Source organism: Anneissia japonica, unplaced genomic scaffold (genome assembly GCF_011630105.1).
Source record: "Anneissia japonica isolate Jap-2015-1 unplaced genomic scaffold, ASM1163010v1 scaffold288038_len354873_cov157, whole genome shotgun sequence".
NCBI classification, from domain to species: domain Eukaryota; kingdom Metazoa; phylum Echinodermata; class Crinoidea; order Comatulida; family Comatulidae; genus Anneissia; species Anneissia japonica.
This window is the reverse complement of record NW_022716266.1, coordinates 65,554-83,014: the sequence shown is the minus strand read 5'-3', so window position 1 is coordinate 83,014 and position 17,461 is coordinate 65,554. Positions and strand designations below refer to the sequence as shown.

Here is a 17,461-nt window from a genome sequence, read left to right as displayed (position 1 = left end):
AATTGGAGTATATTGCCAACCGGTCAACAAACTCAGAGAAAACCTTGTGCACCCAAAAAGCAGATCGCAAAAGAAAAATTGTTGGCGGAACTGCGACTCGGTATACATTGGGGAAACAGATACACCCTTAAAGACACGTCTGGAAGAATACATGCAAGACGTTGATAATAATACACAAAGACTACGGACAGGCTCTGCCCATGCCCTGGCTACAGAATAAGATACTCTACAAAAATCGGCCATCACTGACCATATGATAGAACATGACCGCACTCCAAACTAGAATGACACAAAAATAATCAAAACGGTACTAACATGGGACAAAGAAAAATCATGGAGTGCCATCTCAATTAGGAAACAAAAAAGGACGATTATCAGAGACGATGGGGGAAACAAATACGGACGATTATCAGAGACGATAGGGCATACAGGCTTTCACACATCTTTGACAAACTCTTTAAACCTGAAAGGCCGGGGCACCTAGAACCAATCTTGACCGGATTATAGCTGGCACCAGAGGTCGTTGCTTTCACAATGCCAAGACAACGGATTGCATAGCCTGGCGAAGTCATGTTTTATTGTAAAATAATGTATTTTTCGCGTTTAAAATCTTCAAAGTTTTATGCTTGTTGATGTTTTACGTTTTATTGTAAAAAATGCATTTTTGAGATCTTGATTCTTGAATGTCTTAAATAATTGTCTTTATTACCTAAATTGTATGTTGTTTAATGTGGACTGTCTATATTTTCGTTATAATTATTGTGCAGGACCATTGTTTAAAAAAGGTATTAACATCTTTCTGAAAATGTATCCTGGGTGAAGATGTTTTAAACAAATAAAATAAAATAAAATATGACATCGACTAAAGCTTGCAATAAGTTCATCTATTGTGTTTGGATTATTAACAATGAAACAAGTTCTGCAACTAATTTATTCTCTTAATATATACTTGGTGTCAAAGGTAGAAATTCCGAAATTTACATACATATTTGCTATCAGCACGTGTGGGAATTTACCCTTTTTCGAAAAAATGAAGAACCTAGTTTGTTTGATCTAATTTTAACAAAAGAAGAACATGATATTGCAAGGGGTCCCTGAACCTTAGGTAAAATGACCATGTTGTCTTTGAATAATTTTCAATGTTAATAGGCTTACTAAGGATAATGCATTCTATAACAGGATTTTCTATAAAGGAATTGGGTTTTTTAATATATAAGATAAAATTTGATATCTCTGGAGATAAAGATCGAGCTAATCTTTTCAATAAAACCTTTTCTTTAGTATTTACAAAAAAAATCGTCTGTGCTTAGTCTTGATTTGAGATGTAATAGTCAGTTTAGTTCTATAGTGATATTTACAGCCGATAAAATGAAAAGTACCTTAGGAGTGTAGATATTTCCAAGTCAGCTGGGCTTGATGATCCAAAAGAGTTTCAAAGGGATTGGGTAAAGAGATTAGTCCTATTTTGGCAGTTGCATTTGAAAAACTACGGTACTGAATGATAAAACGATTCCAGAGAATTGGAGAAATGCTAACATAGTTCCTATTTTAATTTTTTTTAAACTACCAGAAGAGATCTAAACCCAGTTCAGAGACAAAAATTATAAATGTCTTGATACAGCCGCCATCATTGGAAGATAGTCTGTTGTCTTATGTAGAAAAAGCAAAATTTTGGGTAGATTCTTGGTAATTATGTTAAAACAACTCTAAAAACACTACTGATCAAGAAAAAAGTGGGTGCCAGTTTTTTCATTCACTCCTTGGGCCTCCATTTTAAAATTTAAAATGGCCGCCTTTTTTAACCGATTTATTTTTTTTTATGTATATATATATATATATATATATATATATTTATATATATATTTATTTATATGTGTACAGGCATATCAAAAGCAGGCAGTTGTCGGCAAAGGGGATCAGCTGAAAAAGGCTGCTAAATGTATGGAGGGTGATTTTTTTTCCAATTTTTTTATTTTCGCATGAATGGAAAGAAAATTTAATCTAGTTTTCAAAAATATATGTCTTGGCTCTTGATTATAATTAAAACGACTAGAAAATTAGCTTAATTAGAAGACTATCAAGACGATCTTTTGTTTACTAATAGTGTAAAAATTGCTAAACAAAGGGTAAATATATGCTTCGATCTTATCGGCATTTCTGAGCCGATCCCTTCGAGCCTTCGATCAATGGAAAGCTTATCAAAAATGATTTTCAACTGTTGACATTTTGGAGCTGTAGTATATCAAATTGACCAATGACAGCGAGTTTTTCTGATGTAAACACATCCTTCTTGTTGCCAAGAGGCGATGAAATAAAGCCTACCATTGGCCAATGATGTTATGACGGGTTGTGCTCATGCTCTGTTAGTAAAAAAAAAAACCACCGCAAGACTGACTTGGCCGTATGCGGAAGTGATCATTCGCAAGTACACGCTCTGTCGAGGAAAGCAAATATACGATCTTTTTGTTCTTTTTAATAAGTTTTATACCTAATTTTCTACTTTTCACGGTTATTAATAATTATGGGCACATAACAAGGAATCCGAAATTGCTCATATGCTGAATGAAGTAACTAGTTGTGGATTGAATGATGTCGAAAATCTAGCCGAAGTTTTGACAGATTATTTCGGTGGTAAGTTCCTTTGTTTCAGCTAGCCTAGGCCTTATTATTTTAAGAGAACCATGTTTCTTTTATTTTTTTAAATTTAAATTTAAATACTGCAATGAAATACAAATGATTTAAAAAACCATCTATCGCTACTCTACCCAGGCCTGTCGTCGGTGCTACGATCTTTGGGCCAGGCCGACAGTAGGTATAGCCTAGGCCTACTGCTGTCTGTAGATAGAATATAGGCCTAGGCCTACTTAAAATATAAAAAAAAAACAACCTTCCAGCTTATCTAAGGCTGCCTCTAAGTACTGCCTCTAGGCCCAGCCTATTTTTAGAAAGGTAGACCAAGGCTGTTGTGGGTTTTTTTTTTTTATCTCAAATTATACATTTTAAATTTTCATTAAAATCTGTCTAGGCTAGCCCCTGTCGCCTAGTCTTCAACAATAATAATCATAATTCGGGTGAAGGCCTAGCTAGACTACTATTAAAAATTAAAATAAGTTCAATCCATGGCATACATTGTAATATAATTATTTTTCTTATTAGTTGTAAAAAAATATAGGCCTTGTCCCACTCCCCTCTGTGTTATAAACATGCTAAGTATTTTCTGTTCATTATTTTTTTAAATCATAGATCGTGAAGCCAGTGATAGCGATTCTGAAAGCTCTGATGAAGAACCCATGGATACTGATTCTGATGATCCTTTTGAGCAACGTAATGAGGCAGAAGATGCTAATGCTGAAGATGACGTGACGAAGTGGCATTAGCTATGGCACAGGTTGAAGATGATGATGAGCCTCAAGTATTTGAACGGAACTGTCAATGCAAATGCAAGATATTTAATGGACTAGATGTATATAGAGCAGTTTACAGATATGGAACAAGATGAAAAACGGTGCGTTAAAATTATTTTTTTCTGTGATTAACATACAGTAATTTAATTCTTGTTGACTGCTGTGATTTCATTGATTGCACATATTTCTTGAATAATATTTTTCAGGTTAAATACAAGTGAGCTCACAGACTATGAAAAATGCCTGATTCTTATTGGAATGATTGCTGCATCAGTGAGCGACTCTCAGATGACTCAGCGATCAAAACAAAAGTCTGCCACTGACTTATGTTGGACTTGTCAGAAGAACTTAATCATAAAGCAGGTATGTTTTATTTAAATTTTTGGGTATTATTTTCATTAGTACTTAAATTAAATTGAAAGGTCCGCTGATAAATCTCAAATAAGTATATGCATACTCTAACTAGTTCAACATTAATTATGTCATCATTACATAAATGTTAAATATTAAATTATAACATAATGGCATGTTTTTTTTTTTAATACTTGGAGTATGCATTATACTTTTAAACTTAAATTGATTTTCTTTTTTTAACTTATCAAGGCATTGATTTTCTTTTAGGCAAATGTTCCGGAAACCCAGAAATCTGCTGCCTTAAAAAAGCAGGAAGACCATCTCAACCGATCGATGATGGAGCGATCACTTTATCAAAAACGCTGCCAGGAATCGAAGGAAGTTGTCAAAGATTTGCAACTAAAAGGACTGTCAAAGAGCCAACCAAATTCTCATGATGTCACCTTTCATTACTCATTTGATTATGCTCAACAGGTTCACTACCCTTGTGATCCATTTCAGCCTGGACAGATTTTTTTTAAGACATGCAGGAAATGCCGCTTGTTTGGGATCCATGCAGAAGGATTTTCTTTACAGGTTAACTATTTGACAGACGAAGGTATCACAACAAGGAATTGATCAAATCAAGTGATTAGCTATTTGCACCATTTTTTAGAAAATTATGGAATTGGAGAAAAGCACCTCATCCTGAATGCCGACAATTGCCAGGAACAAAATAAAAATAACATTATGATGAGATATCTCATGTGGCGAGTTGAAGATGGACTTAATACGTCTATTATAATATCATTCCTGTGTGCCGGTCACACAACATTTTCGCCCGACTGGTGCTTCGGACTTGTGAAGCGACAGTACAGGAGGACTTTTGTTTCGTGTTTGCAGGACATAGCAAATGTAGTATCAGAAAGCTCAAGTAAAGGATCGAATACTCCCTGTTTAGTTGGGGATGAAGGTGGAAACTCGTTTGTGCCATTTTATGCATGGGATGATTTTTAAATCCACATTTTAAGCCATTAGTTGGTATAAAGTCAATGCATCACTTCAGGGTTGATCAAAATAAACCTGGGTGCGTCTTTGTAAAAGAGTGGCATGATACCGAAGAAAGGGAAATCAAACTGCTAAAGTCAGAGTTTCCAACAGGTATGCCACCACAAGGCTTAACTGATGCTAGAAAAAAATATCTGTACGATGAAATCCGTGAATTCTGTAGAGAAAATACGAGAGACCTTGTGTGCCCAGACCCACTGTAAATAGGGAAATTGTGTAATTAATTTAAATTTCAACACTTAAATGTTTTCAAATTAAAGCAGCTGATCGTTCACATTCCTTTCCGCATGCATAGTTGAACAGCACTACTGTAGTTCTTTATAGGCGGATCCAAGAGGGCTTAGCCAGCCCGGGCCCCTCTAAATATGCAAAATTTAAAAAAAAAATACGAAAAAAGAAAATTCGACTAAAATTTTTAGTCTAGGAGTACCATTTCCCGCCATCTAGAGGTGCCATAATCATATTTTTTTTTACCTCAGCCCAATCTTGGTGGGGCTGAGGAAATATAGACCCTTCACCTGTGAATGTCCCTCTCTAGCCCCCTCTATTTCAAATTTCTGGATCCGCCACTGGATCTTGGTGTACCTCAAGTAAGACAGATCATTATGAATCACCCTCATCTGTTTACCACTTGCACATTCATATATGTATGTATACACAATATATATAAAGGAGGATAAATTCATGTACTGTATACACAAATTATATAAAGGATATATAATTGGAGAAAAACTGTAATTTATTATTGATGACTACCGTACTCAAATGCTCAAAAAACCTAAAAGGCTATAACTTTCAATCCAATTCAGTCAGTGATACAAATTCGGAAATGTTGCCCCTGTCTCTTATACACATCTAGATGTGTATAAGAGACAGGAATGAATTATTGCTATGTACCAGCTGACTAGATTTACATTGTATAAATGGAGCAGATAGCTACATGCGGGAGGGGATAACGCTGTTTCAGTTTCTAAAGATAAATAGTACATCTACCTGGCATCAGTGGAGCATCTTTGTAATTACTTTTTTCCTACCAAATGGAGAGTTTATGGAAAACAGCAGCATTGTTCATGTGAATTGCTGTGATAAAACTCAATTGTTCGTTAGTTTGATTTTTGAGTCATCATTGGAGATCTTCCTTGGCAGCTGATGCTCTTAATCTTCAAACCAGGGACCTCCTCTCATTTATGTTGTTTGCTGATACGCTCTCAATTTGGTGGGGATACTGCACCAAGTCTGTTGAGATTAACCCAAGTCTTTTTTCCAGGTTTACAACATGTTGGTTACTGAAAAGGCAGTCAACAAACTGCTTAATGTACAAAGTTACCGGTAATTGCTTGGACCATCAGTCTACAATCTAAGTTGGTTGGTTCGAGGTGCTGTAACAGAGCTTTTGTAGCATAATGATTAACAGGCCCGTAGCCCACGGGGGGGGGGGGGTGGTTTCTGGGCGTGAGGTACACGGTCGAAGCCCCGGTTGGGTCGGCAAAACCCCCAAAGCAAGAGGATTTTTGTGCCTTATGGGTCTAAATAATTCTATAAAAGCAGATATGTTTGAAAAGGTCTTTGTTTGGGTGGGACTGCAGTGCATTAGTTAGGTTGGAGGACTTACGTTGGAAATTTGAAGAGGGGGGTTCGCCAGAAAAGAGGCGTGTTTGCTAGAAAATTATTATTATTATTATTATTATTATTAGTATTATTATTATTATTATAATACAGATAGGCTTATATGTCTAGTAATGACATGATTGATGTACAGTACCTGTCTCTTATACACATCTAGATGTGTATAAGAGACAGGTACCAGTGTGTCGAATGTTTTTAACTGGTTTTGTCATCGGCACCTAACAACTCTTAATTCATTTTTCAGAACAAGGTAAACTTTTTTGTGAATTAAAACTGTGACTCCATGGAGCAGTGTATAACATGCACCAGAGTACTGCTTGCTACAAGGACACTGCTGGTGATGTTCAGACTGCTGTAGTATTCATCCTATTCAGTCCCTGCTAACCTTAATAGGGTTTACATGAGACAGTGTCTTAATAACCATTGCATTGTTTTGTTAAAGAAGTGTTAGGATATGATCCAGTATGATGCCAAAAATGTCGTAGTACCTAATCGTGAGTCCCCCTGTTGACGAAGCAATTGTTAACTGGACGATCAGATCAGATCTGAGAGTTATTGGTTTGCTGATGACAAGGTGACATTATGGAAAGTATGTGCAACATCAACTTAGGTAGATATGTTAACACCATTCAGTTAGTGGTTTCTACTATATTGTCCATTACAGATCTCAAGAAGGAAAAGTCTGTCAAGTAATTGAAAATCTCAACAAACACTGCAAACTGGTAGACCTTTCTTTTCATTCCGATATACTCCTAATTTCGGAGTCCTTTAGGAGGTCATTTTTACACACCAGAACCAAACCAAAGGCAAGCCACTACTACAAGACCACAACTGTCTCAGTCAAAAAAGGCTGAGATGGTTTTGCACCTTGCTGTTAGTTTGAACTCTAAATGTCAAATGGATCATTCTTGACAAAATTTTCAACAAATTATTCAGCTGAGCGGCTTTAAAATATTTTGTACAGCACCGCATCTTCAAGAGCAGGATTTGTGGGTCAAAATGTCAATTTAAGGAACATACATTGGTATCAGCTGCAAAATGCATTTAATTGAACTTATTTTCAAAATTCATTTTTTTCATTCATTTATTTCTTCTTTAACCTGGGTGGCCTGTTCAGTGTTGAACACTGCTCTCCCACAGGGCCCAGGATCAACAATAAAACTCTTAACTACCAACAGTAACAATTTCAAACAGCCTATAAAAATATAAAAAATATATAGATATATAAAAAAAAGGAATAAATCCAATCAAAAACATTTAATTAAAAAAAAAATGAAAAATAGAAGAGTCATTGATCCCTATTGAACGCAAGAGTTTTTTAATTAGGATGCCGCAGCATCAATTTTGTCAGGCTGTTAGTGTTTATCTGCAGAGAGTGTAAATCTCGTAGAAGTGATTTGAATATTAAAATGGATTTGTGTATCAAAGTTTTTATGGCACCATCCCACAGAGGGAGGATTCAGACTTTTTTAAACGAAGGAGCAACAATTTCATAAAGGCCTTTAAATGATTATGATTATTATTATTATTATTAATATTATTATTATTAATAATATTATTAATATTATTATTATTATACAGATAGGCCTATATGTCTAGTAATGACATGATTGATGTACAGTACATGCTGTTACACTTAGTATTTATATGCGATTTTGTATTTTCACTGGTAACACACAAAAAAAATGACAGTGGCAAAACAGGGGAACGTTACCCTCCCTAAATTTTCCCCTGTCATTGTGGAAATCGAGGAACAAAATGTTGTGGCTATGGCAACTAGATGGCCGGAAATGGCACTCAGTCTTAGGCCTAAACTTGAATATACCTTTCCTCTTTTATATTTATTTTTTAATTTTCAAACAAGTTTGGGGGAGGGGGCCCTGGCCCGGGACGGGGTGGTGGGGCAGGGGGAATTAAGGGGCGAAGGTTAAGTGTCAGTGCTCAGTGATTAAGTCCCGGGGAGATTCAGATGGCAAAATATAGTGATATGTGAGTACTTGAGAAAAACCTTTTTTTTTGCAAAAGGATATCCAGTGGGGATGTGTGGGGAAGCAAGATTTCTGGGAGGGCGGTTATTTTTTGTGCTCTTATTTTCTTCCCAATGCATCATTGATCCCATTATATGATATCAGATAAAATAAAATGACTATTTTATGATATATAAATGAATAACGATGATCAAATTGCAATTTTTTTTGGGTAAAAACTAATTTTCGGCAGCGACCATTTTGAAATTCAAAATGGAGGCCCTAGAAGTGAATAAAAAATACTGGCACCCATTTTTTTCTTAATCAGTGAATTTTGTAGATATGTTTGGACATGTTTGCCAAGAATCTACCCAAAAAATTGACAAAGGTAAAAAATATGACATAAGACAACAGACTAAGAGCTGAAAAACAGTACATTGAAGGCCATCTGGAGAAGCTACCTTAAATTGTCCAAAAGAACTTCTCCAATTACCATTTGTAACTCCTATGGCCTGTGTTAAATTACAAGCTTATTCAATGCTTTTGGGATAGCCATTACTGAATGTTGAAAAATATCAGCCATCTCTCCATTGTCATAGCAAAAAGGCAAGCCATCTGATCCGAGGAATTACAGAGATCGTGAATCTTAACACTTTTATTGAGCTGCCTTATTCACCCCTGTAAAAAGTGGTATAATGACATGATTACTCGACAACAAATCTACAACAGATGCAATATTTGCCCTCAAAGCAGCTCAACAAGTGTACTGGAAACAAAAAAAAGGCTCTAATTTACATTTGTGGATCTGAAAACCGGATTTGACTGGGTTGATTGAAAGAAAGTGTTTGCTTCCATCCATCTAAGAATTTATAATGAAAGAAACCCTAGATACTTGAAATGTATAAGAATAATGGAGATCCTATATTCTAAATCAATGAATTACCTGAAAAATGAAGGAAAAATGCGAAGTTTGGTGTTGCACAAGGTTTTAATATCTTTTCTTTGATCTCTTGTTATGACCATTTAGTGATATTTGCACTAAAAAGAACATTGGGATCCAGATAACTTATGCCTTCCTTCAGCCTCCAATAAAAAAATGCATTATAAAGCAAAATTGAATATACTGTATAATAATGTATGTGGATTAGGTATGCAGACGATTTGTGCATTCTGACAGAATCCAAGAAAGATGTTAAAATCAGGCTCCGGGGAAATATGATATGTTGTAGAACTGATTGAGCTTGGAACCAAGTTACAAAAAAGATTAAAGTGTTGGTAACGATCCAAATTCGAGTGTGAATGTGAGGGTCATTAGGTCCAGACATAAATATCTCTAAAATGGATCAATACATCAAAATGAAACTTATCAGAATAAGTTTTCATGTTTCAATTAAGAAATTTTAAAATTTTGATGACGATATGAAGTAGGGTGTGGCTATGACGACCATTTAAAGAATATGTTTAATGTATATCGTAGGCAGATGCAATAGCTGTATGATGAATATTCAAATTAGTGCAATTAGTTTGAATAAATTTGATGCATTGGAAAAGTAAGATGCAGAGTTTATAATGTTTTTAAATATTTTTTCTGGCCGTATATCTCACAATCTAATGTCCTAATTTTATTGTTTAAATAATTGTGAAGAAAAATAAAATATAAAAAAACATGCACAGATATAAAAAGTTAATTATAAAAATATTAAATAATAATAATAATAATAAACAAACAAAACAAAAAAGATTTGAGATCGAACTACACACAGTCGATCAACTTTACACACAATACGTTCATTTTAACCGATCATCTACACTTCACCTGATGCGTATAATTCATCAACAACCAGCGGATGGAGCGAATCGACTATACACATATAATATGGCGCAACATGGCGAGGGTTTGTAATCTCAAATTATCTTGTTGAAAAGTAAATGCATTGCCTAGTGAAATAGTGTTTTTACAGTAAATGAATTGAAGTGCAAAATGGAAAAACCCCTCAACCTTCGCTCTGCAAGTTCAATAAGCCCTCTACAGCAACCAATGATTGGTGATTAAATTTTCAAATACTAAGCAAATGGTCAAAAGTAAGCAAATACCCTTACTTGAACATATAGTCTCTGCTAATCCATGTTCACTAGGTGGTCCATCGGTCTTTTTGCCGCCCACTAATCTCGAGTGCTGAGTGTAGAATTCAACATTCGTGTGTGGTAAGAGATTGCCAATGATATATACACCGTTTTCAATGTTAACAGCTGTAGTAAATGTACTTGTCTGCGATGTTTTATACCATAACTTGCATCCAGTAATAATTCCTGTTCCAAAGTCTTGAACTGGATCCCAGGTACATGCAATCTTTAGGGTAGTTGGTGTTTGATCAAAAAGTTTTGGCGGTTTGGAACTGTAAGGCATTGCTAATAACAACAACACTCATAGTATTTATTCTAAATATAGTAGAGTGGTGACAGATACATAAGTTAAGTCGCTTAATTTCGAAAATTGTTGCATTGCGTTTATAAGAGTGTACAAAATCAAGATTTAAGCTCAATTTTACAAAATTCAAACTATTTTTGAAGACGTTTATCGTTACCTACGCTGCAGTCTGTTCCAGCCCATGCTTCATGACATCCATTTTCACAGCTTCCATTACGATTACAATCAGCTGAGTCTTTGCAATGACATGGATAGTTACACAAAACACCAAAGAAACCAGACGGGCAAGACAGACCCGGCCGTAATTCTATAACAAAATGTAACATCATTATTTTCTTTAAATGTTGAATCAAAGGTATTAGATAGGTCAAAATAACTTTTGAAACATTAATATTAATGCTCACATGTTCTCCTATTTTGAATTATTCAATTTGATAATCTTCATGTCCACATGTAGATTAAAGAATCTCAATTTCTATGAAAATAGGCCCTATTGAACTAAACAAAAATTAACTTGGTTAGAATCATTAATTATTTTTGTTCATTCTCTTTTTTTTTCCGGACCCCTCTATCTCCTGAGACAAGAAAATCATAATGGATTGTAGAACTTAAGATCATATTCGCATCTTTTCCATAAGAGAACATATGCCTGCACGGCGGTGAACCCCTCCTCCCCCTCAAAGCGTCGTATGTTTTTTTTTTAACTGGTCTGTAGAAATGATAGAAATGATTATGTGTATTTCCTTAGAGCTCCCTTCATCAAATTAGGACCGACTAGATGTTTTTAATTGAAATAAAAAATTTGACAGTCATTACAAATTCAGTTTTTTACATTGTATTTTAATTTTCTACTCCCTAAATCCTCATCCTCAGGCATCACACATTTCTCCATTTTTAAGTAGGCTCCAGAATATCAGCGTGCCTCCTTTGTAAACTGGGGTTACCCTTTATTTAAAAAACACCTTCTTCAGAACTTAACAAATATTTGTGGCTGGAGGCTAAACAAGTAAATTGTGACCCAAGGGCTGTAAACTCGCACAGCACTGTATTGAGAAACAAGCCTCCATAGCTAGAATAGGGCGTAGAGCGTGAATTTTCTGTGAATTGGGTTTTTGTGTAATGAATAAAGTATAACTATTATTCTTACTATTCCTGAAGTTTGAACTTAAAATTCCAACTGTAAGAGGTAAAATTTAGCCATATTTGGATGGGAGCTAGTGAAAAATGAATAGAAACCTGCCGAAAATAAAAGCGTTTTTCTCAAAACTTGATTTAAGAAAGTTGATAAGATGACAATTATTCTAACGGTCATTAAAACTTTGCTTCCAGACACCTGATTGAGTTCATTTAACTGTCATTTTAAAGTAAATGATATGTTCTATGCCATTATAACAAAAACTAATTTTGGCCTGAGGACGCGTTTACAGCCCTTTTGTGAGCTTGGGTCACAAATGTTTAATATAGCCTGGCCTTACCTTTGTAACCATATGTAAATTGACAACTATAAATAGGTATATTAAGAATATGCTTATTAATACTGTAGGCTAATTAACTGCTCTACTGCAGTGGTGGCGCCAGAGGGGGGCTGAGGGGTCATAGCCCCCCGTCGGGGAAGCTTAGCCCCCCTCCCGTCGGGGAAGACGATATTTTTTGTCGGGGAACAAACAAATAAAAAAAAATATTCACATGTAATATTCGTTTAGCCAACATATTGTTTGTGTTAACTTTTTATCACAACGACAACAACAACAATAATAATAATAATAATAATAATAATTATAATAATAATAATAATAATAATAATAATAATAATAATAATAATAATAATAATAATAATAATTCAATGAGACTAATTAAAAATAATTTGCGTTCTGTTATGACAAATGATCATTTAGATAGCCTCATGATGGTTGGAATTCATCGTGATAGGTGAAGCAACCTCGATCATGACAGCGTGGTTGACAGATTTAATGCAAAACTTCCAAAATATAGAATTTAACTTTCAAGAATGAGGATTTGAAAATAAATTAGATGGTTACATTGCATACTCTTTGTTTCTTGCTTTATTCAAAATGTTTTGGTTTTGGAAGCTGATTTCAACATAAGAAAGCATAGCCTACATGAAGTCATATTATAGTAACTCGATGCCTATCAAATAATAAAAAATCGCCATAATTCATCAAATACCCCCACCAGGCGCCCCCAGCCAAGTGAGACTCGATTCGCTCCACTAGCCCCCCCTCCCCACCGTCGGGGCTTTTAGCCCCTCCGTCTGGCAGGTCATAGCGCCACCACTGCTCTACTAAATTACGTTAATTTTGGGATACAAGGTATAATTACTATATTTTTAATTATCTTTGTTGCTTATATGTAAATTAGTATTTCTAATAGGAATATTAGAATAGGCTGTGCTTTTACAAAATTACTACTATATTTTGCATATAATATAAATATAAAATAATTACTGTTAATGTTACCGCTCATAGCATTTGACAACTAAAATCTGAATATTACCTTGACACGCTGGTCCCATGTAATCATCAGAACAAGATGATCCAGATGTACACATCCCTGTTTTTCTGTCACATTCTCCTGAATCGCAGTGACATTCTTGACGGCAATCTGCGCCATAGTAATTGTTAGCACATTCTGTGAAATAGTACATTTTGGTAAAATCACATTGTTAGTCGTTTTGACCATTTAAACATCATCTTGTATGAAAATACATGTGACGAGCGACAATATTTTGATGATCCTTTTTAAAATTAAAATGTGCAGAGTACACTCTTATTGCGGTTACTTGTTTGTTTCCTGGGACTGTTCAACCCATGAATTTTAAATTCAAATGCGCAGGTTTTTTGGATTGATCACACTGCTCGCGCGTTTTATAGGTTCGACAATGGAAATAAAACAAAGCTTGTATAGGCATTATGCAGTAATATGTTGTAATAATGACATCATTATAGGCCCCTGGAATCCAAGATAAACACAAACAACAAAGTAATAAACAGTAGCCAAAGACTTCTCGAACCTGTATTGCAATCGTTGCCTCCGTATCCGTTGATGCAGGTGCATCCGAATGGATCAGGTGGACAATAAAGCCTTCCTTTACAAGCTTCGTCATTTCCAGTCGAGCAATATACATCACAATTACGACCCCAGTTGTTGCTTGTTCCACAAGCTACACAATCAAACAAAAAGAAAGTATAAACAGAAAAAACAGATATATAACAAATTTTAAAATGAATAATAATAAGAAGAAGAAGAAGAAGAAGAAGAAGAAGAAGGAGAAGGAGAAGGAGAAGGAGAAGGAGAAGGAGAAGGAGAAGAAGAAGAAGTTAAATATGGATAACTAGTTAATGAGGTCGGGGAGCCTAGCCTTGAAGATGTCCAATGATGGAGCTTCAGTATAACTCGCTCCACATTTTTTTTTATTTATGCAAATATGCTTATATGTCCACAATTTTCCATCCTTACCCTATTCCTTTTAGCTCTTTTGAATTGATCCTTAAGTTTAGTTTCAGAAAACTGAGGGTTTTGTTAGCTTTGGCTTTAATTTTAGTTATATACTTGTTCCAGCTTAGATCTGTGGTCAGGGTAAGGCCAATGTATCTTGCTTCCTTCACATGTTCAAGGACAAAATCACAAAGCAAGAAATTTCGGTATATGGGATTTCTGCAACGGGTAAGTACCTGACATATTTTTTTTTTCTTTTTGTGCAATTGCATGCACCAGGCATCTTCCCAGACAAAAAGTTTTTGATGTCTTCTTGTAAATGGTTGCTGCTTTCATTTTGAGTGATGGTAGAGTAGACGATTGTGTCGTCAGCAAAAAGGCGTATGTTAGAGTTTCGACCATCCGGTAGATCGTTATGTAGAAGAAAAAAAAGTGGGGCCAAGTACAGACCCTTGCGGTACACCAGAAATTACATCTGCAGCCTCCTACCTCTCTCCTTCTACTAGCACCTTCTGTTTTCTATGTGTTAGGAATTGATTTATTAATCAATTTGTTTTCCACTTTATACTATAATGCTGTAATTATTGAATCAGATGCTTATGGCCAACTTTGTCAAATGCAGTACTGAGGTCCATTATCAGAATATCAGTCTTCAATTTTCCCCTCATGTTATTTCTTAAATTTGCAACAAATTCAACAAAATGTGTCTCACATGATCGGCGATCCCTGAATTCGTGTTGTAATTCATATAGTCATATAACAAGTTTGTATGTCGCATGATATTGCTAACAATAATATATTCCATTAGTTTGCAAGCTATACATATAAGAGATATGGGTCGGTAGTTACATGGATCGATCTTGTTTCCTTTCTTATACACTGGGGTAACATAATTATGCGGTTTTCCAGTCATTAGGTACTTCGCCATAGTCATATGACCTCTTAAAGATGTTGGTCAATGCTGGCGCAATTACAGGTAAAAGGTTTGTTTTTCAGGACAAAAGGGCTGATTCCGTCTGGTCCGCATACCTTGTGTATGTAAAGTTTGCTGATTGATTTATCAACTCCAGGAACTGTGATGCAGATATCTTCTATCTCAGCGAATTATTTGTTCGGTAGTTTATAATTTTCTTGAAGAGGTTTTTCTCTACTGAATGCAGATTGGAATTGTTTGCAAAGAATGTTTGCTTTGATGTACTTTACTCCATTTTGCTTTGCTTCCGTTCTCTTTTGATGCAGTACCAGAAAGGTTTGGTGCAGTTTTTCACTTTTCCATCTTTAATTGGGATTAATTTTTTTCCCACATGTTACCAAAATGCTTGTCTCATGTTTTGTTGAATTATGACTTCTCTTATATTTACTATTGAAATATATAAATATATAAAAGTAAGTACTAAAAATGTTAATTTAGTTAAATGTAATTTAATTGTAGGCATACATGTTTGGCAGTATTCTCCTTTGAAGCCTGCGGGGCAAATACATAGACCTGTCTTGTCGTCACAAACTCCACCGTTATAACACACAGGACAATCCATCTCACAATCAGGGGGACTCCATTTTGGCAGCGGACAATCTAAGTAAAAAAATTAATCAAAAAGTGAGGCTAAGATGAATACAAAACCAAATTGAAGGACAGCAAATTTCATTTATTAATACTGCCTGAAAATTGTTCTGTCGAGTACAGTATATAGGTTTCAACTTTATATTGTTTCTTTTAAGAAAGATGTTTATTGAATGTCTATGGTAAAACAACATTAACAAATATGGTTTATGTATTATTTTTATTATTGTTATTATTATTATTATTATTATTATTATTATTATTATTTATTATTATTTCTTTTATTTTCAGATCTGTTTTTATATCATAATTGTATAGTAAAAACAAAAAGAGAAAATCATATTGATTATATGATTGTACAGTACTGTACAATAAATAAGTAATTCCATTCCATTTTGATAAAAATTTATATTTAAAAAAGTATATTATCGACAATTCGGTACCAGGCCTAGTTTAGAAGTTGATATGTAATTCGGACAACCTACAACTAGCCTAGGCCTACTAGTACTACCCTAGGCCTCTAGGCCTAGTCATAAGACCAAACACTTCTTAAGATGATATTTAAAACTATTCAATGTAAATTTATTTATCATCAGGAACATTAGCCCATAATTTCGGACCCCAAAAGAGAACTGAAAAACGCCTAATACTAGATGTGCACGGAGTACGAGAAGTATAATTGATGCCAGAAAATATTGTATTATACTGATGATGTTCAGATGCACGTATAAAGATTACTGATGTTGGGTGGTAAAGTATTATGCGATATACGATACATAAAAGCAGCAGTTTGGATTTTATTTAAATCATATACATGTAAAACATTAAAGTGATGAAAAAGGTGTTTGGTGTGAGCTCTAAAAGAATCACCTGAGCAAATCCGAAGGGCTCGTTTTTTGAAAGAAAAAATGCAATCGATGTTAGTCGATTCAAAGCTGGACCAGAGACATAAAGTTTCAAACTTATTTAAAGTGATTCCCCTGCAATATTGCAATAAGAAATATAAGGTAGTACTATTATATAAGGTTAAAAGAATTTTTGATGGAAAATAGTGCTTAAGCTTGTTTAAAATACCAATGTTACGTGCAATAATATTTGATACCTGGTTGACATGCAGTTTCCAAGAAAGTTTGGAATCAATTGTGACACCCAGAAATTTTGTCTCATTTACACGAGTTATTAGGTTATCATCAATAAATAAATTGTCATTAGTTGTAATATAATTATGCTGATTGAAAATAATGTAGTTACTTTTCGAGGTGTTCAATGACAGTTTATTAAGTTTAAACTATGTAGAGACCTTACTTAACTCAACGTTCATGGTATTTAGTAGTAAATTTTTATTCTTATGAGAGAAAACAATATTCGTGTCATCGGCAAAGAGAACAAACTTAAGATGATTAGAAGAATTGGGAAGATCGTTGACATATGCAAAACAGAAGTGCTTCAAGTATCGAGCCTTGAGGCACACCACAAGGTATTGACGCAATGCAAGAACCAACAATATTGACAGTAGTATAGCGATTGGTGAGGTAGCTCTTTATAAGTTGAAGTTGAAGGACTCTGATACCGTCATTTTTAAGTTTATGTAAAAAAAAGTTGTGATTAATGGGATCAA

General features: G+C 34.7%; 1 protein-coding gene and 1 pseudogene across 1 annotated transcript; one reads left to right on the top strand and one right to left on the bottom strand.

Annotated features, from left to right (window-relative positions):
• Positions 1-2,447: 2,447 nt before the first annotated feature.
• On the top strand, positions 2,448-5,490 carry LOC117109666 (annotated as a pseudogene).
• Positions 5,491-7,507: 2,017 nt separating this feature from the next.
• LOC117109660 (multiple epidermal growth factor-like domains protein 11) lies at positions 7,508-17,164 on the bottom strand. Its single transcript, XM_033252043.1, has 7 exons — positions 17,149-17,164; positions 15,721-15,855; positions 13,858-14,007; positions 13,341-13,475; positions 10,984-11,133; positions 10,499-10,807; positions 7,508-7,626 (listed from the first exon to the last, which is right to left on the bottom strand). Exons 1-7 carry the CDS (start codon positions 17,162-17,164, stop codon positions 7,508-7,510), a joined length of 1,014 nt encoding a protein of 337 aa, XP_033107934.1.
• Between the last annotated feature and the right edge of the window lie 297 nt (positions 17,165-17,461).

Coding starts and splice junctions, on each gene's coding strand:
- LOC117109660 (XM_033252043.1), bottom strand. Junction 14,008..15,720: donor AGGAGAATACTGCCAAACAT/GTATGCCTACAA, acceptor TTGATTGTGTAG/CTTGTGGAACAAGCAACAAC. Junction 10,808..10,983: donor TGGAACAGACTGCAGCGTAG/GTAACGATAAAC, acceptor TGTTGTTATTAG/CAATGCCTTACAGTTCCAAA.